The 23,208-nt window shown below is 42.1% G+C and overlaps 1 protein-coding gene across 2 annotated transcripts; it reads left to right on the top strand.

Annotated features, from left to right (window-relative positions):
* The first annotated feature begins 1,313 nt into the window (after window positions 1–1,313).
* Window positions 1,314–22,582, top strand: LOC141157250 (tripartite motif-containing protein 5-like). Of its 2 annotated transcripts, XM_073644276.1 has the most exons (9): window positions 1,314–1,922; window positions 3,480–3,566; window positions 7,667–7,900; window positions 9,118–9,140; window positions 9,987–10,123; window positions 17,180–17,265; window positions 17,339–17,446; window positions 21,103–21,706; window positions 22,269–22,582. In XM_073644276.1, the coding sequence occupies exons 1-9, from the start codon at window positions 1,446–1,448 to the stop codon at window positions 22,394–22,396; spliced, it is 1,884 nt and encodes a 627-aa protein (XP_073500377.1). In that variant the 5' UTR covers window positions 1,314–1,445; the 3' UTR covers window positions 22,397–22,582. The 2 variants fall into 2 exon arrangements, with proteins under 2 accessions (XP_073500377.1, XP_073500386.1); XM_073644285.1 differs by lacking the exon at window positions 17,339–17,446.
* Window positions 22,583–23,208: the final 626 nt, after the last annotated feature.

Raw genomic sequence — 23,208 nt, 5'->3', positions numbered from 1 at the left:
ATACTCACCTGTCCGGCGTCTTCTCTCTGAATGCCAGCAGCGCTGAAGGACCTTCGGTGACGTCACAGTCATGTGACCGCAGGCCCTTCACCGCTCTGTCTCGCGCCGGGAACCAGACAGTAACGAGCGCTGCAGCCACGCCGGGGCATCGGGGGTGAGTATAGCTTTATTTGTTTTAATTTTTACGGTTCACACTGTATAAATCCATGCTGTTTGCATGGATTTATATAGTGTGACCTAGCTGTCAAGCACTTTCCAAGTGATGCTATCGCCTGGAAAGCGCTTGTCAGGCTGTGTGCCCACGTAGCGTTTTTCAAGCGTATATGCTGCGGAATTTCCGCAGCGTAAACGCTTGAAAAACGCATGTAGATCCGCACCCCATGGTCCCCAATGGCATTCCGCAATGTCAATGCCCATGCTGCGGATTTTTCCGCAGCGTATATGCTGCAGTCAAAAATCCGCAGCATGTTCATTAATTTTGCGGAAGCGCTGCGGAATCAATGTGCGGATGGTACCCAAGTCTGGATGAGAGGAGACTCTCCTCCAGACCTGGGTACCAAAGAACCTGTAAAAAAAAAGAATAAAATAAAGTTTATACTTATCTTCTGATGTTTTCCCTCCGTCGCGCTGTTGTCTGAAGGACCTGCCACGTCATTGAGTCATGTGACCCACCACATGACTCAATGACGTCACCGCAGGTCCTGCACACAACAGCGTGAGCCGCTCAAGACTCCGGACGGGGCAGAGAATGCATCAGAAGGTGAGTATAAAGTTTATTTTTTACCATTCTGAACAAGTTGTCAAGCACTTTTCCAAGTGATGCTTGGAGAAGTGCTTGATAACCCGCATGCGGAAATGCATGCAAAGACGCCTCACAAACGCTTCTACCTGGCGGGAAAACCGCATGTAATATCCGCATGCGATTTTCCCGCCAGGGAGAAGCGTAAAAAATATGCTTCAGGTCCGCAACGTGGGCACATAGCCTCAATCTGCATGTGGAAACGCATGTGAATCCGCATGTATTCTGCAGGAAAACCGCATGCACAATCTGCATGCGTTTTTTTTCTGCCAGGGAGATGCAGAAATGCTGCAGAAATTTTCTGCTTCATTTCTGCATCGTGGGCACACAGCCATAGCCTCAGCAGCAGAACGCGGCTTCCGGGTATCAACTTTGCAATTGAGGCCCCGCCCCTTCCGATGACAACTGCAAATAGGATGGTCACATGGGCATAACGTCAGGCGAGGTCCTATCCGACTTGGATTCAGTCTCTCCAGAGCACGCCAGACTCCTCCCCACTATTTACTAACACGTTACGCAATTAAACCACGTGTCCTGGCCGTTGATCACGTGGTGCACGTGCAGGAAGCGGCGTGCTGCTTTCGCTTTCCGTTGAGTGCGGCGCCCCTTTCGGTCTATTCCACCACTCACGGTCTGATATCTGGAGATGGAGGCCAGCCTGACCTGCGCCGTGTGCTTGGGGGTCTTCCGGGAGCCGGTCACGTTACCTCGCTGCTCCCATAACTTTTGTAAGAGTTGTGTGCTGGACTGCGCCACCCCGCAGAGGAGCATAGTGGTTCAGCACAGGAATGACCAGTATGTTACGATTATCTGTCCGCTCTGCCGGAAAGTGAGCATCCTCTCGGCCGGGCAGACCGCACTGCCAGTTAACACCACACTGGCCGAGGTTGTCGGGCTGTTACCGCAGAACGAAAAAGTCAGGGAGGGTCTGACCGCGGGCGCCATGGGCGGGAGCCCGGACAGCTCGGGGAGGAGGAGCCCTTGTGCGGAGCACCCAGAGCACAAGTTGGAGCTGTTCTGTAAAATCTGTGAGCAGGTGTGCTGCGGCAAATGCGTATCCCTCCGCCACCAGGGCATCTTCCACAACGTCAACCTGATGGACATGATCTTCCAGGAAGAGAAGGTGAGAGCTCTAGTGGTGATGGTCAGTACTGCACCTGTCTGTCATGTCAGGACTATAACTCCCAGCGTGGCTGTCCTCCTCCTCTTCCTGGCTGGTACATCTGAGTGGTTATGTGATGGACATTATCCAGCATCACTGCAGAGCTCCAGACTTACCGTCAGGTGTGTGGGAAAGCTGGGTGACCTCATGTGCATCAGTCAAAGGCTGCGGGGGTTCCTGTGTATCATGAACGTTGATCTCTGGTTTATTCTCTTGGTAATGGGCTTGGCCAGTTCTGCATTTTTTTTTTCTCTATGATAATGAATTACACCCTGATCGGCGTAACAAAGCACTGATTGGGGGTCTCCTCCTGGTTCTAAGAATGTCTGTCCCCGATCACAAAGCACTGATCGGGGGTCTCCTCCTGGTTCTAAGAATGTCTGTCCCCGATCACAAAGCACTGATCGGGGGTCTCCTCCTGGTTCTAAGAACGTTTGTCCCCATGGATGCTAGTCCTGGAAGCTGCAAAACTAACAGTAAGGGGCATTCCCCACTTTGGCAGTGCTAGGAAACCACCCGGTATAAACAAAGATGTCTACAAGCTCGTTAAAGGGTCAATACTGACTTTTAGGATGGCTTCTTCAAACAGGTGGCACTAGAGTTCAAGTCCTCTTCTTCTCTTAAAACACAATTTGCATATTTAATTTCCCATATGAGGATTGCATGGCCAATAAGTCTCCTTACACGGACATGCCAGGCATGTTACTATTCACAAGTAGAGACGTTGCCCTTCAGACCCCAGTCAGAGGCCTGTCATACAGCCAAAGCACATATCATGTTTTGCACGGAGGAGCAACACCCCGAAACACTGTCTGCAAATTTGAGATTCTGGTTCGGCTTTTATCCTATCAGAATAGCTGACTGCTATAAGAAATGCTGTAACTGTAATTATCTGGATATGCCATTGTCCCCGACCACCCCACTTCTGATGGTGACAGCTGTAATGTCGATCCATCTGTGTTCCATTTTCCCTCTACTAGCTGTAATAACATGATACATGTTCAACATGTCGCAAGTTGCTTACGTTTGTGGCAATAACTACTTACTGTTTTCTTAAGCTTAAAGTGGACTTGTCACCAGATTCCACAATACAAGCTGCCTGTATTAAATAGCTCTTACAGCAAAATCCAACATGGATTTATAAAGTGTATTATCCTGATGTTAAAATTAGTATTTTATGAGTCCGGCTATTGAATGATGGCTAACAAGTCAGTGTATTCAGTATCCGCCCACGAGCCTGCCTGACCGCTGCAGCTTGTCCTCAGCATCAGCAGGGAGAAGGGGCACTGAGGAGCTGTCAATCAGGCTAGATGGGCGGAGTTAAAGTTAAATTGTCATAAATGATCATAATGCTATTCTCAATTGGATTTTGAAAGTAAATACAGAAGCTTTATCAGGTCTAAGAGATCTGTATGTATGCAGTTTGTGTTGTGAAATCTGGTGACAGTTTCACTTTTATATCAAATATCTGACTGTCGTGGCTCATGTTCTTATTTTTTTTCCCTCCTTATTTTCTAGCTTATGTTTTTCAACAGTTTGAAGTCGCTGCGTGAAATACATGAAAGACTTGCAAAGGAAATATCTGAAGATGAGACGAATACTGAAGTAGGTTGGATGCTCTGATACTTGGTGTCCAGAAAAATAGCACTCTGCGTACTATGAAATATTTTTGTCTCAGATCTTTTGGTCTTAAAGGGGTTGTCCAGGTTTAGCAGGAAAGTCTCCACTCACTCTGTGACTACGACTTGTGAGTCCTCAGAGTGCGCAGTGTCGGGATTATCTGGTGCTGGCAGCGAGACTGGGCAGTCATGTGACCACAAGTATGTGGTATGCGTATGTCCAGCCACATTCCAACTAGACTCAATTCACTTGTATTGAGTAAAGCTGCTCACGTCTAGTAGGAATGTGGCCGGGCATTTGTAGATGCTACTGAGCATGCCTTGGTTGTCAAGTCTGATGGATGCTGACTGGCTGTACGAGCGCAGCCCCTGAAACTGGTGTCAGTGATAACGCTTCATTTCAGGGAGAGGACAAAGGCTGTTGCAAGAACTGCAGCCTCTGCCCCCTTAGGGTGCTTCGTTTGAGTATCCCAGAATGCACTGAGATTCTCAAAGGAAGCATCATCAAAAAGGTAGTCGTAAAAAAATGAAATAAAGCAGTTACATAGTGTAGATAAGGAATTTTTAATTAAAGTTTATTAGACAATAGATTAGATTATGGCATTTTGGATTTAAATTAATTTGTGTTTTGGACCACTCCTTTTAAAGCTACTGTTAAAGTCTCCTAAAATCCTAATCCACCCTAAGGAATTATGAGCGGATAAATCAGGGAGAAACATCAGGGTCCTACCCCCAGATTCGGATGAGTTGTTTGATATCTCTGAAGGGGAATATGTCTCCTATGAGGGTGAAGTTGGCTGGCATTGGTTTCTGGTAAAGGACATGGGGACAAATTGATTAAAGCCATTAGTTCCACCAGGAATAAAGAGGAGCCTAAAGCGCCGAGGTCCATTCATGATGTAGTGTTGGAGGCCTGGAACATCATTGGACTTAACCTGTTAACAAGAAGGTTCTATCACACATAAAACATGAGTGGAAGAGCGGAAAGGGTTTCTACCGTCAGCAGTGAAGCGGAAATGCCCCTTTGCAGAAGACACTTTGGTGTGTGATCCATCAATTTTAAACAGTGTGAGGAGGGACCAGAAGCCTAAGTTCCCACGATGAGTGACAATGTGAGTTTTTGATATTTTCTGCACAAATTAAATAAACTAGGTTAATTGCAGGGTTTTTTTTTCATGCATTGTTAGTGTTTTTGACACAGTTTTTTTTTTTCTCTTCTTGGTACTTCGTGTTTTAAACAAAGATGCTTTGTTTTTTTGGATTATATTCCCTAGTATTTGGCTTTAACAAAACTTTGATACATATCGTGTGATTACATGCGTTTTTTGATGCGTTTCAGCAGCGGAAACACACTAAAAGCATGCGTTTTTCACCTGCGGATTTTCTGCATCTAATGCAAGTTTATGGAGAAAATCTGCCCATAAAACTCAGCGTTCCTGCAAGAGAAATTGACATGTTGCAGATTTGAAACATGCAACGCAGGTCAGTTTACGCTGAGTTAAAAAAAAAAAAATAAATCCAATCCACTTTGCTGAAACTGTGAGATGCTGCGTTTTGGATGTAGCGAAAATACATAGTATAAAAACCTCACAAGAAACTCATCGTGAGCACACAGCCCAAAGGTGCCGTCATGGGTTCTGGAAATCCAGTTACTGGTAAGTACAGTACAGAACAAAAGTTTGGACACACCTCATTTAAAGATTTTTCTGTATTTTCATGACTTTGAAAATTGTACATTCACACTGAAAGCATCAAAACTATGAATTAACACATGTGGAATTATATACTTAACAAAAAGTGTGAAACAGCTGAAAATATATGTCTTATATTCTAGGTTCTTCAAAGTAGCCACCTTTTGCTTTGATGACTGCTTTGTACACTCTTGGCATTCTCTTGATGAGCTTCAAGAGGTAGTCACCGGAAATGGTTTTCACTTCACAGGTGTGCCCTGTCAGGTTTCATAAGTGGGATTTCTTGCCTTATAAATGGGGTTGGGACCATCAGTTCTGTTGTGCAGAAGTCAGGTGGATACACAGCTGATAGTCCTACTGAATAGACTGTTAGAATTGGTATTATGGCAAGAAAAAAGCAGCTAAGTAAAGGAAAAACGAGTGGCCATCATTACTTTAAGAAATGAAGGTCAGTCAGTCCGAAAAATTGGGCAAACTTTGAATGTGTCCCCAAGTGCAGTTGCAAAAACCATCAAGCGCTACAAAGAAACTGGCTCACATGAGGACCGCCCCAGGAAAGGAAGACCAAGAGTCACCTCTGCTTCTGAGGATAAGTTTATCCGAGTCACCAGCCTCAGAAATCGCAGGTTAACAGCAGCTCAGATTAGAGACCAGGTCAATGCCACACAAAATTCTAGCAGCAGACACATCTCTTCAACAACTGTTAAGAGGAGACTTTGTGCAGCAAGCCTTCATGGTAAAATAGCTGCTAGGAAACCACTGCTAAGGACAGGCAACAAGCAGAAGAGACTTATTTGGGCTAAAGAACACAAGGAATGGACATTAGACCAGTGGAAATCTGTGCTTTGGTCTGATGAGTCCAAATTTGAGATCTTTGGTTCCAACCACCGTGTCTTTGTGCGACGCAGAAAAGGTGAACGGATGGACTCTACATGCCTGGTTCCCACCGTGAAGCATGGAAGAGGAGGTGTGATGGTGTGGGGGTGCTTTGCTGGTGACACTGTTGGGGATTTATTCAAAATTGAAGGCATACTGAACCAGCATGGCTACCACAGCATCTTGCAGCAGCATGCTATTCCATCCGGTTTGCGTTTAGTTGGACCATCATTTATTTTTCAACAGGACAATGACCCCAAACACACCTCCAGGCTGTGTAAGGGCTATTTGACCAAGAAGGAGAGTGATGGGGTGCTACGCCAGATGACCTGGCCTCCACAGTCACCAGACCTGAACCCAATCGAGATGGTTTGGGGTGAGCTGGACCGCAGAGTGAAGGCAAAAGGGCCAACAAGTGCTAAGCATCTCTGGGAACTCCTTCAAGATTGTTGGAAGACCATTTCCGGTGACTACCTCTTGAAGCTCATCAAGAGAATGCCAAGAGCGTGCAAAGCAGTCATCAAAGCAAAAGGTGGCTACTTTGAAGAACCTAGAATATAAGACATATTTTCAGTTGTTTCACACTTTTTTGTTAAGTATATAATTCCACATGTGTTAATTCATAGTTTTGATGCTTTCAGTGTGAATGTACAATTTTCAAAGTCATGAAAATGCAGAAAAATCTTTAAATGAGAAGGTGTGTCCAAACTTTTGGTCTGTACTGTAATTCTCTTCTTTCTCTGCTGTTTTTGTAGCAGTGGTCAGAATGAGCTATGTATAACCCTGTCCACACCACTGATTGGCAGCTCCCTGTGTACATTGTCCCCAAGCTGCCCATCGGTGGGGGTGGGGTTACACAGATTAGCTGGACTGTCTTGCATGTGATAATTAGTCCAGCAATGATAATCTCCTGCTGATAAAATATTGATTGTATTGAAAACAGCACAATGCCTTTTATTAGTGACTCGTCCCTGAAATCAGGATCTCTGACCTTACATTTATGCTGCTCTCAAATTAAATAGCAAAAATCTATTGACAGATTCCCTTTATCCCAAAACAGGAATTGTTTCTGTGTCTCATGTGTTGACTTCTAAGTTAATTGTTCTTTTTTATTTTTAACCTGCGAAACCTTTAAATTGGACTGCTCTGTGGTAAGTGAAATCTAAGTATTTCTCTGATGTGTAGTAAAATGTTCATCCAGATATGTCTTCAATGACTTGCATCATGTTTATTATGTGTTAGATGCTTCTTAGGACCAGGGGGCTCACAACTTTTCTGAACAGAGGTGTGACTTATAGGATAGGGGAGTGGCTTAATATGACACAATGTTCCAAAAGCGTGGCACACATTTCTGGCACCAAGTAAGCGGACTATTAAGTGGTGTAAACTCTAATCAGCGCATGTTACGTTTACTCTGTGTAAGAATCAGCTCTGATAAATCGGCCCCTCTGAGGTTATTTGAAGCGTTTTGTGTAATACATATATCCTGGTGCCTGAATGGTGTCTGATTTTGTATTAGTCCACACTAAAAGCAAATGAAGACGCAGTTATGGCCTCTTTTGACGAAGTGCAGAAATCTTTGGATATCAAGAAGAAAGAAATTCTGGACTTGGTTAAACAGCAGCAAATCACATGTAAAAAGCGCAGTGAAGTGCGGAAAGTGACAAAGGCTCATCACAAAACGACGGTTGAAAACCTTCTAAAGGATTGTGAAGGCATTGTGGATGACTATGATCCAAGCAGCTTCCTGAAGGTAATGCAGCACTGTGCTTGGCTTCTGGTAGAACCCCGGTGTAGGGTGTACTCACTTATAACAGTCTGCTAAAAGAAAGCTGCATATGCCTCTTGTAACACTGTGGATTACTCATGTCCTGCTACTGCTTCATGGATGGCACTACAGAATGTGTGTCTCTGGATCCTTAGGGCTAATTTTCACAACCCTAAGACCCCCACATTCACTCACCCACATTATAGCTGCAATTGTCAGTCTGATCGCAGATCTCCTGATCCTGTCCGCATAGGCATATAAGATGCTGGTAGATAAGGCCAGGGGTCCCACAGTTCTAACAAGAATTGTCATATATGCCCTACATGTAATTATATAATAATAATAATAATAATTTCTATAGCGCCAACATATTCCGCCGCACTTTACATTTTGTAATGTTGGGAATGCTTTTCAATTATTTTTCCTCCTAAAGAAACATACTGACACACCCTGCATACATGCTCCCAGACGATATAACAAATCAACAGACATAGTTATGATATACACATTTGTGCGGTGGCTATTTGTCAAGTCGTCTGGCTGTGGTTTTCTTTAGAAAAAGAAAACGTTTTTCACTTGCCCTCCCCAGGTCCAGCGCTGAGCCTCTGCCGCTGTCTCTGTTGTCTGCTTGACTGCTGTGTTGATATCATGATGACAGCACTGCAGCCACTCGGTGAGCTCGGCAGCTTGTGCTGTCAATTCTGGCGGAGCTGTTCAGGTCATTGGCTACAGCACTGTTAGTGTGGAGTCCATGCTGCAGACAATTGGCGCAGCAGAGACTCCATGCTGGACCTTGGAAGGTGAGTGAAGTGTGTGTATAGAAGTGGGGGGACAGGTGTTTACTGAAATCGGATAACTCCTTTTAAGGTGACTATACACAATAAATAATTGCTAACTGCTTTGTTACTCAACACTTCTCCCATACGTGGCTGACTTTTATCTAATGTGTATGGGGACCTTCAGGACTCGTTCACACGTTCAGTATTTGGTCAGTATTTTACATCAGTATTTGTAAGACAAAACCAGGAGTGGAACAGAGGAAAAGTATAATAGAAACACGTCCCCACTTCGGTATTTTTCACCCACTCCTGGTTTTGGCTTTCATATACTCATGTAAAATACTGAGTGTGAACGTAGCCTGAGTCACACTATCAGGTGGCATGCTTATGTGTTTCATTTAACCTATTTCTTTCCATTTACAGGTGTCTTGTGGCCTAAATAAAAGGTGTGTATTTTAGCCATCCCCAACCCCATTCTATTTTGCAACTTATTATGTATTTTCTATCTATTCCTCTAATGGGGGGGGGGGGGGGCAGGCGATGGGGCTTTACTAACTTCATTAATTAGCCGATTTCTTACTTGCACTACTATTAAAAATAACTAAACTGATTTCTTTGCTTCTGGCGATTTTCTAATAGTGCACTAACATTATCGTGCTTACATGGTCTATTCAAACAATATTTGAATTGTTTTTTTTTTTTTTTTTTTTTTTTCTTTTAGCAACTAACAGGTATCCTATTTATATGTAGCATAATTTATACTTTGCTTGGAAATTAAAAGAAAATATATAGCCTGCACTTTATATGCAATCTGTCACCAGGTTTTTGCAGTTCCACTGAAGGACAGCCTAAAGTAGGGGCTGAGACCCTGATTCCAGTGCTGTCTCTTACTGGACTACTTGCTGTCATTTTGCTAGAGCACTAAGCTTCTGCAGCTCTGTAATTCCTCTCCGTGATGAGAACTTTGTGTATATAATCTTTTATATTCGCCATAGATTGGCAGCTTTCTGCCTGTGTGCAGTGTAGACAGAATGCTGTCACTCAGTGGTGCGGGCAGGGTTAGAGCATCACTGAGAGGACTGTCCGTGTCAGTGGACATGTCAGATCACATCTCCTGACTTTCATTTATTTCTATGAAGCGGTTACGCTCAGGTCAGGAGATGTGTGGCCATACCGTGCATTGTGATCTGACATTGGATCGATTATCATGGACATATGAAAGACCTCTAAACCTGGTGACGGGACTCCCTTTCATTCCACTGCTGAATCACAATACCGTATCCCTATTACAGGATGAAATCTAACCTTGAACTTATGAAGTTCTGTGCTGATCACAGTGAAGATGTGTCGAGATTTGAGCCTCAACGTGTAGATGTACAGGCTGTACTAGATGCTGTGTCGACACTGAATATTGCAAGCGGCTCCAAGGGTTAGCAGTTCTTTATAGCTTTTTTGCTGTAATTTATTGCAGTCTTTCTTGATCTTTTATTTAATTGTTCCCTTCCTTATTAACGTCTTTAGGTTGTTGGTGCTGAACTTTAATTTTTTAAGGGTTAAAAAATTGTTAATGATTTAAATTGCCATAATGTACTTGGAGGTGTTGGAATATATTTTATAAATTGTCATTTTTTTTTTTTTCAATTTTCCCTTATTGTTGAATAAACAAAGTAGAATATGGAGTGGCCGCAGCTGTTCTTTATTAACCCTTGGGACCCTTGTTGACATTGTCTGTGTAGCTGAGCCTGCATCATACGCAGTAGACGAGGTTTTCCACTACTTTTTCATTGATGACCTATCCTTAGGATCATCATGTCTGATCGGTCGGGGTCCGACGCCCGCCGATCAGCTGTTTAGTGTCGGTGGCCGCTGGCCGTAACTGCTCCATTGCGGAGCTGCTCATTCTGATCATGGCAGCTGCAGGCTACTACACATCCGCCTTCTATTCAAATTAATAGGGGGTGGATGTACAGTACCCTGCTGTGACTACTACAAGAGAATGGAGCAGCTCCGCGATCTAGCAGTTCTGGTCGGCGGCCACCAATACGAAGAACAACTGATCAGCGGGAGTGCGGGGTGTCAGACCTCGGCGGATCAGACATTGATGACCTATTCTAAGGATAGGTCATCATTGAAATAGTAGTAGACAACCTCTTTAATACATTGAGCTGATTTCCTTACCCTGCTGTTTAACCTCTGACAGCAGCTTTTAACCCCTTCACGACGTGCTGTACATGTACGGCACATGTTGTGTCTCTCCCTTTTGGCGCGGGCTCCGGCCATGAGCCCATACCTTTCCGGAGACATGACAGCTGATCTGATCAGCTGTCATATGCACCGATCAGCCGCGGGTGGAATCGCGATCCACCTGCCGCTGCCAACGTGACATGCCGCTGTCAATCTTTTTAACATTGCCACAGCAGAAGGACATCACTAGTCCCTCCCCATTGGTGCCCGTGTCACATGACCGCGGGTCATCGTTGGGTTGGTATGACAACCCGGGGTCTGCAGGAGTCCCCTGCAGATCTCATTGCCTGGATGCTATGAGCGCCGCCCAGCGGTCAGCGCTCATAGCAAGTGAGCAATTCTGCTACACACAGATGATCAGGTGAGACTATTGAAGCATGGAAAAAAAGAAGAAAAATTGTTTTTTTTTAAATATATAAATGTTTAAATCACCTCCCTTTCTCCCCATTCAAAATAAAACAATAAAAAAATCAAATATACACATATTTGCCATGTTCAGAATCGCCTGATCTATTAATATATAAAAAGAATTAATCCATTGGTAAACTGCATAATGAGAAAAAAATCAAAACGCCAGGATTACCTTTTTTTGGTCGCTGCAACATTACAATAAAATGCAATAATGGGCGATCAAAACATTGTATCTACCCCAAAATGGTATCAATAAAAACAATAGCTCGGCGCACAAAAAATAAGCCCTCACCTGGCCCCAGATCCTAAAAAATGGAGACGCTTCGGAAAATGGCGGCCTTTTCTATTTTTTTTTCACCACTTAAATACCAAACATGTCTAGTTTTTTTTTTTTATCTACGAACTCGTACTGACCTGGAGAATCATAATGGAAGGTCAGTGTTAGCATTTTGTGAATATTGTTAAAAAAAATACCAAAAAAAAACAGTTGTTGAATTGCATTTTTTTTGCAATTTCACCGCACTTGGAATTTTTTCCCGATTTCCAGTACACCATATGGTAAAACCAATGGTGTCATTCAAAAGTACAACTTGTCTCGCAGAAAATAAGCCCTCAAACGGCCATATTGATGGAAAAATAAAAAAAAGTTATGTCTCTGGGAAGAAGGGGAGCAAAAAATGAAAACTATAAAACCCAAGGTGGTGAAAGGGTTAAAATACAGCGAGGAGACGCGTGGAAAACGTTACACACAGACAACCGCTGTTTCACACTAAATGCGTTTCTTCCTGGTTCTGAGTGGGAAAAATAAAAGTTCTGGCTCTTGGAGGAAGGAGAGGAAAAATGTAAACGCAAAAAAAAACCAGAATATTGCTCAGTCTGGAAGAGGTTAATCATCCCTTTTGCATCCTTCAATGGGTTGTCTCATGATGTGTGCATGCCCACTAGAGTTTATAGAGGGGGAATCCCATGAATGGACTGGCTTCCTACATCGCCTGCAAAGTCTCTGCTGATTGATGTGGATCTTCTCTCATCCCCCGTGATCAACAGCACTAGCTTCTATTAACCACTTCGCACCAGAGCCTGTTTTTGCCTTCGTGACCGGGCCAATTTTTTCAATTCTGACCACTGTTACTTTATGAAGCAATTACTCTGGAACGCTTCAACGGATCCCCCTGATTCTGAGATTGTTTTTTCGTGACATATTGTACTTCATGATAGTGGTAAAATTTCTTTGATATCACATGCGTTTATTTGTGAAAAAATCGGAAATTTGGCGAAAATTTTGAAAATTTTGCAATTTTCAAACTTTGAATTTTTAAGCCCTTAAATCAGAGAAATATGTCACACAAAATACTTAATAAATAACATTTCCCACATGTCTACTTTACATCAGCACAATTTTGGAACCAAAATTTTTTTTTGTTAGGGAGCTATAAGGGTTAAAAGTTGACCAGCGATTTCTCATTTTTCCAACAAAATTTACAAAAACATTTTTTTAGGGACCACATCATATTTGAAGTCACTTTGAGGGGTCTTTATGACAGAAAATACCCAAAAGTGACACCGTTCTAAAAACTGCACCCCTCAAGGTGCTCAAAACCACATTCAAGAACTTTATTAACCCTTCAGGTGCTTCACAGAAATTTTTGGAATGTGGAAGAAAAAAATTAACATTTAACTTTTTTCACAAAAATGTTACTTTAGACCCAATTTTTTTTATTTTCACAGGGGTAACAGGAAAAAAATGGACCCCAAAATTTTTTGTGCAATTTCTCTTGAGCGTGCTGATACCCCATATGTGAGGGAAAACCACTGTTTGGGCGCACGGCAGGGCTCGGAAGGGAAGGAGCGCCATTAGACTTTTTGAATGTAAAATTTGTCTGAATAATTAGCAGACGCCATGTTGCGTTTGGAGAGCTCCTGATGTGCCTAAACAGTGGAAACCCCCCACAAGTGACACCATTTTGGAAACTAGACCCCTTAGGGAACTTATCTAGATGTGTGGTGAGCACCTTGAACCCCAAGGTGCTTCACAGAAGTTTATAATATTGAGCTGTAAAAATAAAATTTTCACATTTTTCCCACAAAACCGTTTTTCATCCCTTAATTTTGCATTATCATAAGGGTAATAGGATAAATTGCACCATGAAATTTGTTGTGCAATTTCTCCTGATCACGCTGATACCCCATATGCGGAGGCAAATTACTGTTTGGGCGCATGGCAGGGTTTGAAAGGGAAGGAGCGCCATTTGACTTTTTGAATGTAAAATTTGTTTGAATAATTAGCAGACGCCATGTCGCATTTGGGGAGCCCCTAATGTGACTAAACAGTGGAAACCCCCCACAAGTGCCACCATTTTGGAAACTAGACCCCTTAGGGAACTTATCTAGATGTGTGGTGAGCACCTCGCACCCCCAGCTGCTTCACAGAAGTTTATAATATTGAGCCGTAAAAATAAAATTTTCACATTTTTCCCATAAAAAATGTTTTTCATCCCCTAATTTTGCATTATCATAAGGATAACCGGAGAAATTGCACCATGAAATTTGTTGTACAATTTCTCCTGAGTACGCCGATACCCCATATGTGGGGGAAAACCACTGCTTTGGTGTACGGCAGGGTTCGGAAGAGAAAGGAGCGCTATGTTGGCTGGGATAGGCAGCAGACACCATGTCACATTTGAAGAGTCGCTGACATGCCAAAACAGCAGAAACCTCCACAAATGACCCCATTTTGTAAACTACACCTCTCAAGGAATTCATCTAGGGAAGTAGTGAGTATTTTTTAATTTTTAAATTTATACCATTGGGCAGTGAAAAAATCATAATTATATTTTTACCACAAAAAAATGTTTTACCCTCAGATTTTACATTTTCACACAGGGCAATGGGTAAAAATGGTGCCGAAATGTGTCACACAATTTCTTCTAAAAGTGCCAATACCCCATATGTGGCTGTATCGTACCGCTCAGCCATACGGCGAGATCTGGGGGGGACGGAGTGCTATTTGACAATTGGAGAACAAATTATTGTAGAATAGGCATTTGGATTTGGGAGCACAAAATTTTCTGAATTTCTTTTGGGGGGCAAGGGTCATTTTGCTTTTCCAGAGCCTTTCTGCTACCAGTAACTTGGAAGTCCCTTATATTTTTAACAGATGATGGACCTGAGTGGGGACTAGCTTTTTTTGAGGACTGAGTTGAAGCTTTTATTGGGAACATTTTACGTAACATTTATCCGGCGCTCTAGGCTGAGCACTTACATCGGGGTTTCCATCTAAATTTCCAAGTGATGTAATTCAGATGAAACCCCTGCAGGATCCATTCACTGTAATGAGGCAGCAGAGTTACTCTGGACACCGTCTGGCCTCTGTGTAGCGGTGTCCTTTTTTTCAGAAGTGCACAAAACTGTGGCCAACCGCACTTTTATGCACGCCTAAAACAAATGACACCGTGGGATCCCAGGCTAGACGGCGTCCACAGTGGCCTATATCTGTCTCATTACAGGGAATCTTCCGTCATGGGTTCCGGCTGAATCATGTATTTCAGAGATTTACACGGAAACTCTGGTGTAAGTGCTCAGCGCAGAGCACAGGATAAATGTGGGCAGAGCCTTACTGCGATCTTTGGGGACATAATAAACAAATCAGTAGCAGGTGAAGAATTGGTTTTATTTATTTTTTACGCCGTTCCTAGTGTGATATAACTGATTAGATTACTTTATTCTTCGGGTCGGTGCGATTACAGAGATACCAGATTTATATCGGGTTTTTATGACTGACAGCTGTCACACACTAAAAGACGCTTTTTTTGCAAAATCTAGTTTTTGCATCACCATATTTTGAGAGCTATAATTTTTCCATATTTCGGCCGACAGAGTCATGTGACGGCTTGTTTTTTGCGGGACGAGTTGACATTTTTATTGGTACCATTTTTGGGGACGTGACATTTTTTGATCGCTTTCTATTTCGTTTTTTGGGAGGTAAAATTAACAAAAACAAACAATTCAGGAATTGTTTTTTGAGTTTTTTTTTTATGCCGTTCTGCGTGTGGTAAAAGTGATCAGGCAGCGTTATTCTTCGGGTCAGTACGTTTACAGCGATACTACACTTACTGTATTTTTTTTATGTTTTGGCGTTTTAACACAATAAAACTATTTTATAGAAAAAAATATTTTTTTTGCATTGCTTTATTCTGAGCGCTATAACTTTTTTATTTTTCGGCTGATGGAGCTGTATGGCGGCTTTTTTTTTGCGTAACAAGATGACGTTTTCAGTGGTACCATTTTTATTTCTATTTTGTTTTTTGATCGCATTTTTTTCCACTTTTTGTTTGGCAATATGATGAAAAAGCATATTTTTTTGCTCCGTTTTTTATTTATTTTTATTACGGTGTGCACAGAAGGAGTTAATTAGTGTGACAGTTTTATAGCTCGGGTTGTTTCGGACGCGGCGATACCAAATGTGTACTTTTTTTAGTTTTGTAAAAATATACGGATTTATTGGTTTAATATTTTATTTATTTATTTTTATTTATTTTGTGATTTTTTTATTAATAGTTTAAAAACTTTTTTTTTACTTTTTTTCACATTTTTACTTAGTCCCTGTATGGGACATTAATCTTTATTTTTCTGATCTCTGATCTCATGTAATGTAATAGACATATATTACATTACATGAGATCTTCCCTGACTGTTTCAGTCAGAGTCTCCTGTCTGGCTACAGCTGCAGCTGAGCCAGACAGGACACCATATATGGCAGAGCTGGAGGCGGTCATGTGACCTCCAGCTGCCATAGCAACCCCAGGTCCTGGAAGGACACGGAGGTCTTCGGAGAGGTAAGTTGACGACCCCCTCTCCTCCTGCTGTCTCCTATATGCCGTGATCACTATAGATCACAGCATATAGAAGACAGCTAAGGGTTAACATCACTGGGACCTGATCTAATCAGGTCCCGATGATGTTCCCTGTCAGAGCTAACGCTCTGCACCGGAATCGCAGCGCTTGCAGGACCCTAGGGGTCCTGAGCGCTGCGAGACCACCCACCGTTTTTAAACGTCGGCGCTGCACAGAGCCCGGCAAGCGCCGACGTTTATCTACAGTGGGCGGTCGGGAACCGGTTAATAAAAACAAATCCCCCTTTTTACCATAACCAAGCAGAATATAATGGTGCTAGAGCTCTGATGGACTTGCAGAGCCGTGTGAGCGATTTGTGTTCATCAGTGACACTGACAATAGCTTTTTCTCTAAGTAAAAGCAAGAGGTGGCTTCTGTAGCTGAGCAGTCGCGAGTAGGGATGAGCCGAACCTCCCTCTCCCTTGCATCCTTAAGGCAAACTTTTTTTTTTTTTTTGTAGGTTAAGTTTTTTTAAATCAAACTAGTTTGTTTTGGAAACATCCTTTTGCTCAGGTACCTAACTTTATCAATTTCGTTTGGTAAAAGCTATGTGCAGTTTCCATGCATTTAGCATTGTGCCCTCATTAAAAACTCAGTTGTTTTTTTTTTCCTAGGATTTCCTGCACTTCATTCAGGTCTATGGGTTAAAATCCACAAATCATGGATGTAAACTGCAATGACATGCTGTGGTTTAAAAAAAAAAAAAAAAAAAAATAGGCATGAGAAATCTAAGCAAGCATTTTGTGGGAACTGTAATTTGTAAATGCACAGTGGGAAAAACAGGGCACCTACGCACGGGGCGAGCTTCGCCTGACAAGTCATGGTATCTTCTCAAAGACTACATTTATCCAGGAATTTCCAACTGTAAAGCTTACCTCTACATATTTGACATGGAGTTAGAAGGAATTAGAAAAATAATCTTGTGTCTTTGTTGTAGATGTGAAGAAACAAAGTGGAAGCTTTTCATTTAAATCTATATCCAGAACGTGGAATCCTGGAATGGCAGCTAATGAGAAGTACTGTGTAAGTGGCCACAAGCTCAGTCTGCTCCTTACCTGCCAAGCTGACTATATAAATATTGTCTATTGTTTTCCAGCCTGTTCAGGATCAAGAACTGATCTACCTTCAAGGCCAGTTGCAAAAATTGTCCATACGCTATATGTGCATAACAAAGATGCCAAAGTATCAGCACTTGTGCTACGAGGTAACATACGGCTAAGGCTATGTGCCCACGTAGTAGATTTGATGCAGAGCGTTTTTGCCTCTCTCTGGCAGAAAAAAAACGCATGCTGATTTACATGCTTTTTTTTCTGCATTTTTACATGCGCTTTCGCATGCGTTTTTTCAAGCACTTTTCAAAGCGATTTTGAGCATCACTTGGAAAAGTGCTTGACAAGTTGATCACACAATATAAATCCATGCAACCGGCATGGATTTATTATGTGTGAACAACTTAGATGCTTTAACCCTAGAACGCATACCTGGGGCCTCGCAGACCCGCCCTCTTAATTGTTTTCTATTTTCTGTTGGATTACTTTAGTTAGAATATTGAAACTCTAGGTATTCCTCAGGTATATAGTTGTTTGTCATTTTTGTTTGAGTTATTCCATGTTATTTGCACACGGGCCTAAAAGGCCCCAGGTATGTGAAAAAGTAGATTTTTATGGTCATGTGTTCTAGGGTTAAATGCAGCATCTATAGTAAAAAAAAAAAAAAAAAAAAAAAGAGGAGTTGTAGTCTCGTCTTCATCCCAGGTACCGCACGCACCGCGATTACGCTGCAGCATAATCGCGTTAGAAATGGTCATGCTGCGTTTTGCAAAGCAATGCGAATTCGGCACGTAAATCAGCGCATCATGTGCACAGCACATCCGAATTCACATTGCTTTACATGGCAGACTGTTTTACAAGCGTTTTCGCGGCCGTAAAAACGCTACGTGGGCACATAGCCTAAGGAGCATTCTTACTTCAAGAGTAACTAAACTTTTGGATCCTTTTTTTTTTTTTTTTTTTTTTTTTTTTTTGTAGGCTTTTTAATTTTGTGCAGATTGGTGGTCCGGGTTTTGAGTGTGCAGCTCAAGAGGCCAAAGCACACACTCTGGGTACAAATTCAATAGAAAGTCCTAGACTTTCTACTAAATCCATACTACAATCTATGCAAGCTCTTGGGCAGGAAAGGTCTTATTATAGTTTGCTTCTAGGCACTTTTGAAGGCTACATTCACACCTGTGAGAAAGTGATCTTTTTTTTTAACGGTTTTCCACTACTAGGACAACCCCTTCTTAAACTAAATGTTCGGCCCTAAACCTATACTCTCCTCCCGTACCGGCTCTGTTCCAGTGATTTTCGGCACTTGCGGTCCCTGGGCTGTGTTGCGGTGGAATGATGCCCGGCCCTCAATCAGCACTGGCATTACTGTCCCCACCTCCTGTCGAAATGAAGAGCAAGTCCGGGCTGCAGCTGATCCAGGACTTCCGCTTCATGTTCAGTTCGTACAAAGCCTGAGACAGTGACTCTAGCGCTGATTGGGTGCCGGGCACCACGTGTCATTCCACCACATCACAGCCCCAGGACCGCGAGTTCCGACACCGCTGGAACAGAGCCGGCATGGGAGGTGAGTATAGGTTTGTTTATTTTATCGGGGTCAAACATTTAGTTTAAGAAAGGGTTGTCCCATTAGGGACTTGACCTTGATCATTTACTCTATATACTGCAACATTGCTATATTGAGATCTTTAGTCAATCTAACATTCTATGAAGTTCAGGAGGACTAAGATGGGAGCTATGGTGGCCTTTAGCTGCCTTGGTAAACCATTGCCACCCCATACAGAAGTGCACCAATAATCATGCCATTTAAATTTGACTGTCAGCAGCAATCGGAGCGAACTCTGGTAACTTCTGATGGGCTGATGCCAGCTTTATAATGCATCAGCTGGTTATGGTACAGGTCCAACTCCTGAGCTCACTTCATGCATGTGGACATGACCTACGCTATATTGCGAAGAGGTTAAAGTTACATGAGATGTACAGTGGATATAAAGTCTACATACCTTTGTTAAAATGTCATCATGTTGTCATGTAAAAATAAATCATACCACAGAGTCATTTCAGGACATTTTACACCTTTTTAAGGTCACCCATATCTGTACAAATCAACTAAGAAACAAACCATTTTGAGGGGAAAATAAGAATATCAAACTAATATAATGTGGTTGCATAAGTGTGAGCACCCTTTTATAATTGGGTATGTGGTTGTGTTCAGAATTGGCCAATCTCATTTAAACTCATGTTACATAGCAGTCAGTGCACAGCTGCCATCACTTACAGCAATTCTGATTAACCCCATATAAAGTTCTAGTATTTTCCTCACCTTTTTTGTTCAGTTGCATTTTACAGCACCAGCCATAGGGCTTGAATGTCATGAAAGATATCAGTCAGAAGGGTGTAAAAAAAAAAAATCCATGACCTTACAAATACCATGGAACCATATGAAGAATGTTCTCTAGGAATGGCTTAAATTTGGCACAACACAGACATTACCTAGGACTGGACATCCCCCAGAAATCAATGAATAGAAACATTGGTGCAGAAGACTGTCAGAAGGCATACAACAACATTGAAGGAGCTGCGGGAATTTCTGGCAAGTACTAGTTGTGTACTGAATGTGACAGAAATCTACTATTTTCTTCATATGTCTGGCTGTGTGCTAAGGCGGAAGCTGAAAGCCTTTTCTTACAAAGAAAAACATCCAAGCCCAAAACCTCCATCAAGTCTGCCAAAAGCATGTAGGAAAAGGAGTTAAGATCTGATGTGACTAAGGTTGAACTTTTTATAAGAATAATAATCTTTTTATTTATATAGCGACAACATATTCCGCAGCACTTTACAATTCAGACAATTTACAGACATTGGCGCTGTCCCCATTGGGACTCACAATCTACATTCCCTATCATTAAGTCTTTAGAGTGTGGGAGGAAACCAGAGACCCTGGAGGAAACCCACACAAACACAGGGAGAACATACAAACTCCTTGCAGATGCCGCCCATAGCCATAATGCCAAAAGGTTTGTTTAGTGCAAAGCAAAAGAACACCATCTCCAAAAGAAACCATACCCACAGGCAGCATTATGCTTTGGGGCCCTTTTTCAGCAGCTGAAACTGGGACTTCCGTCAATGTGGAGGGAATTATGAACCGTTGCAAAATTGGCTGATAATTGGAACAAAACCTTCAAGCCTCTGCTAAAAAGATGAAGAGGAATTTTACCTTTCAGCACAACAATGACCCTAAGCATACCTCCAAATCAACAAAAGAATGGCTTTGATAGATCAACATTTGGAATGGCCCAGACCTGAGGACAATTGAAAATCTGGGTGACCTGAAGAAGGCCGTACACAGAAATTGACCTCACAATCTGACAAATTTGGCATACTGCAGCATGGAAGAAGGGGCAAAGATTGCCAATTTTAGAAGTACCATACTGATAGACTCCTACCCAAAAAAGGGTATTTGAACAAAATATTAGTTTAAGGGTGTGCATATTTATGCTACTATTATTTTAGTTTTTTTCCACCTCTAAAGATTTGTTTTTCAATTAAGTGTACAGATTATGGATGACATTTAAAGGTGGAGAAAATGCTAAAATTCCTCTTGGTGTGATGCTTTTTAAAAGACAAACATGGGGTGTGTAGACCTAGGATATACAATGTCTCACGTAAGAAACTTTATATTGGACCTTTTAAAAATGAAACTAAAACAAGGTCTGTGATTTCTATAGACTATGGCACAATGGGCAGGGTTGAGGTAGTTGTCTTTTAAAGGTTATATGATAAACTTGCTAATTATTTTGTATTTAATTGGTAGGAACTTCGTCTGAAGCATTATGAGCCGTCTGTTGTCGTACAAGAAAGAGAGGCATCAGATTCTGAAGGACCAAGTCCATTTGTTTCCAATGACTGCATTTACAACTTCTCCATGCCTGTAATAAATCCTGTGAAGACCACCAGACTGAGAAGACTAGATGGATTTGATTGGAACTGTTCAGATTCTGATAAAAAACATGTATTAAAAATAGAATCTCCAAAAAAAGACTATGGCAGAATGGAGACAAATTACCGCCTTTGTGCAATTCCTGTAGTGAGAAAAGAGATTGTTCCAGTCAAGGTCCAAGCTTTTCTCAGCTCTTCTTTAGAAGGACAAACCAATAAATTGCCCTCTGACGTTAAAATGGAAGAAACGCCTAAAGTTGCCAATGATCTAGGCAAAGAAGCCTCTTTTCCAAGTTTTTGTGTGGGCAAATCAGAAATTGCAACTATAAAGAAGTCTGGCAGGAATGAGAAAACTTTTAAAAAACTGAAGTCCACGGCATGCGTTCCAAAGCTTCCGAGTGCTGGATCAGTTGCGAGTACGTCTGCTACGGCTGACAAATCTGCTGCCGATACAATTAGCAGTGGGGGAAATGCAGAAGGTATGGCTTCTCGCCACCTAAATTCCCCTCAGTGCCCATAAAGCTGATAAGGCCACGGCCCCACTATCAGTATTCGGTCAGTATTTTTTCTCAGGAGTGGGAGCCAAAACTAGGTGAAGAACAATCAGAGAAAACAAGTCACCAATTCTGCATTTATCACCCACTCCTGGTTTTGGCTCCCACTCCTGAGAAAAAATACTGACTGAATACTGACCAAATACTGATAGTGGGGCCGAGGCCTAACTCTAATTTCAATAGAACATAATTCGTCAAGTGTCTCGCCACAGTAGGAAAGATTTAATTCAGAGTTATTCTGATCATAGATTAAAATCGGCACACTTGAGTTTAGATATTGCTGATGACTGGAAAATCTTGGATGATTTTTATTTTTGCATTTTGACTTATTTGGTAGGTTTTGTTACTTTTGGGGCAGAAATAAGTTTTTGATCAGCAGAGATTTAATTTGAATTGTAAAGATCTTATGTCTGTGATTACCTAAGAATAATTGAATAATTTTCTTAAATGTTGTGTTTTTTTTTTTTGTTTTTTTTCACCTTTCTAGAGGTCATGTCTGTCGGTTCTTCCTCTCCAGACGAATTTTACGATGCAAGTTCTAATATAGATCAAGATGTGGCGGAACCCTGTGAACAGAGCAGCAATCGTAACTCTGCAGGCGCTGATGAATCATAATCTGTACAAAGGCGTTGGCATTAATGTTTCTATATAGTTTCGTTACATAGGTTGAAAAAATTCCTCGGTTCATCAAGTTCACCCCTTCTGTAGGGTACATCGCAGTCTTGTTAGGGTGGGTTTCCAAAGCTGTAAAATCTACACTTTTTACAGAAATGTAGTTGGTAATAAACACATCTAAAGAAACCGGCTTCAGATTTCTGATATTGTAATATCTCCTGCATGCACATCTGGAGAGTTTTGACATTATCTAGTTATGGTTTTTCTTCATATGATAGAATTCCCATACATGGCTGGATGGTTTGTCTTCTGAATGTGCTATCTGTCTTCAAGCATTGAGGCCACTAAAAGACAAAAGTTTACATGAGTGTGCTCACAGCGCTGGTCCGTTCATGCCCTTCCTGTATTTGACAGTTCTACAAAGCTGCATATTCTCAGATGGTTTCTTTTCTCTCCCCTTCCTTTACTCGGTTTTCCTAGACTAACGCCATTTTGTACCTGAATATTCAAGGTGGGTCTCAATGTCGCCACGCAAACACAGAGGGTAGTTTGGTGAGGTCTTAAAGAATCACACCAATGTTTTGTTTAAGTACATTGGAGTACTTACCTGTTGCTGCTGTCTTTATCGCTGCTCCGGTTCTCTCCTGCACCACGTGGCTGCAGTTGGTACCTGCTGGCTCACACAGCATTTATGAATGGACCAGAGATCTTTCTTAATGTCTATGAGACGAGAAAGTGATCTCTGGTCCATTCATAAACTCTGATAGCCGGCAGGTCACAACTGAGATCACGTCATACAGGAGAGAACCGGA

This window comes from Phyllobates terribilis, unplaced genomic scaffold, assembly GCF_046119375.1.
Source record: "Phyllobates terribilis strain yellow unplaced genomic scaffold, ASM4611937v1 Scaffold_1__5_contigs__length_1240528914, whole genome shotgun sequence".
NCBI classification, from domain to species: Eukaryota; Metazoa; Chordata; class Amphibia; order Anura; family Dendrobatidae; genus Phyllobates; species Phyllobates terribilis.
This window is presented reverse-complemented; position numbering and strand designations above follow the sequence as displayed.

Bases quoted from the DNA above. Each gene is read 5' to 3' on its own strand.
- LOC141157250 (XM_073644276.1), top strand. From the start codon at position 1,446: ATGGAGGCCAGCCTGACCTGCGCCGTGTGCTTGGGGGTCTTCCGGGAG. The intron at 1,923-3,479 runs GTGAGAGCTCTA...CTTATTTTCTAG, and splicing joins TGATCTTCCAGGAAGAGAAG to CTTATGTTTTTCAACAGTTT. The intron at 21,707-22,268 runs GTATGGCTTCTC...TCACCTTTCTAG, and splicing joins CAGTGGGGGAAATGCAGAAG to AGGTCATGTCTGTCGGTTCT.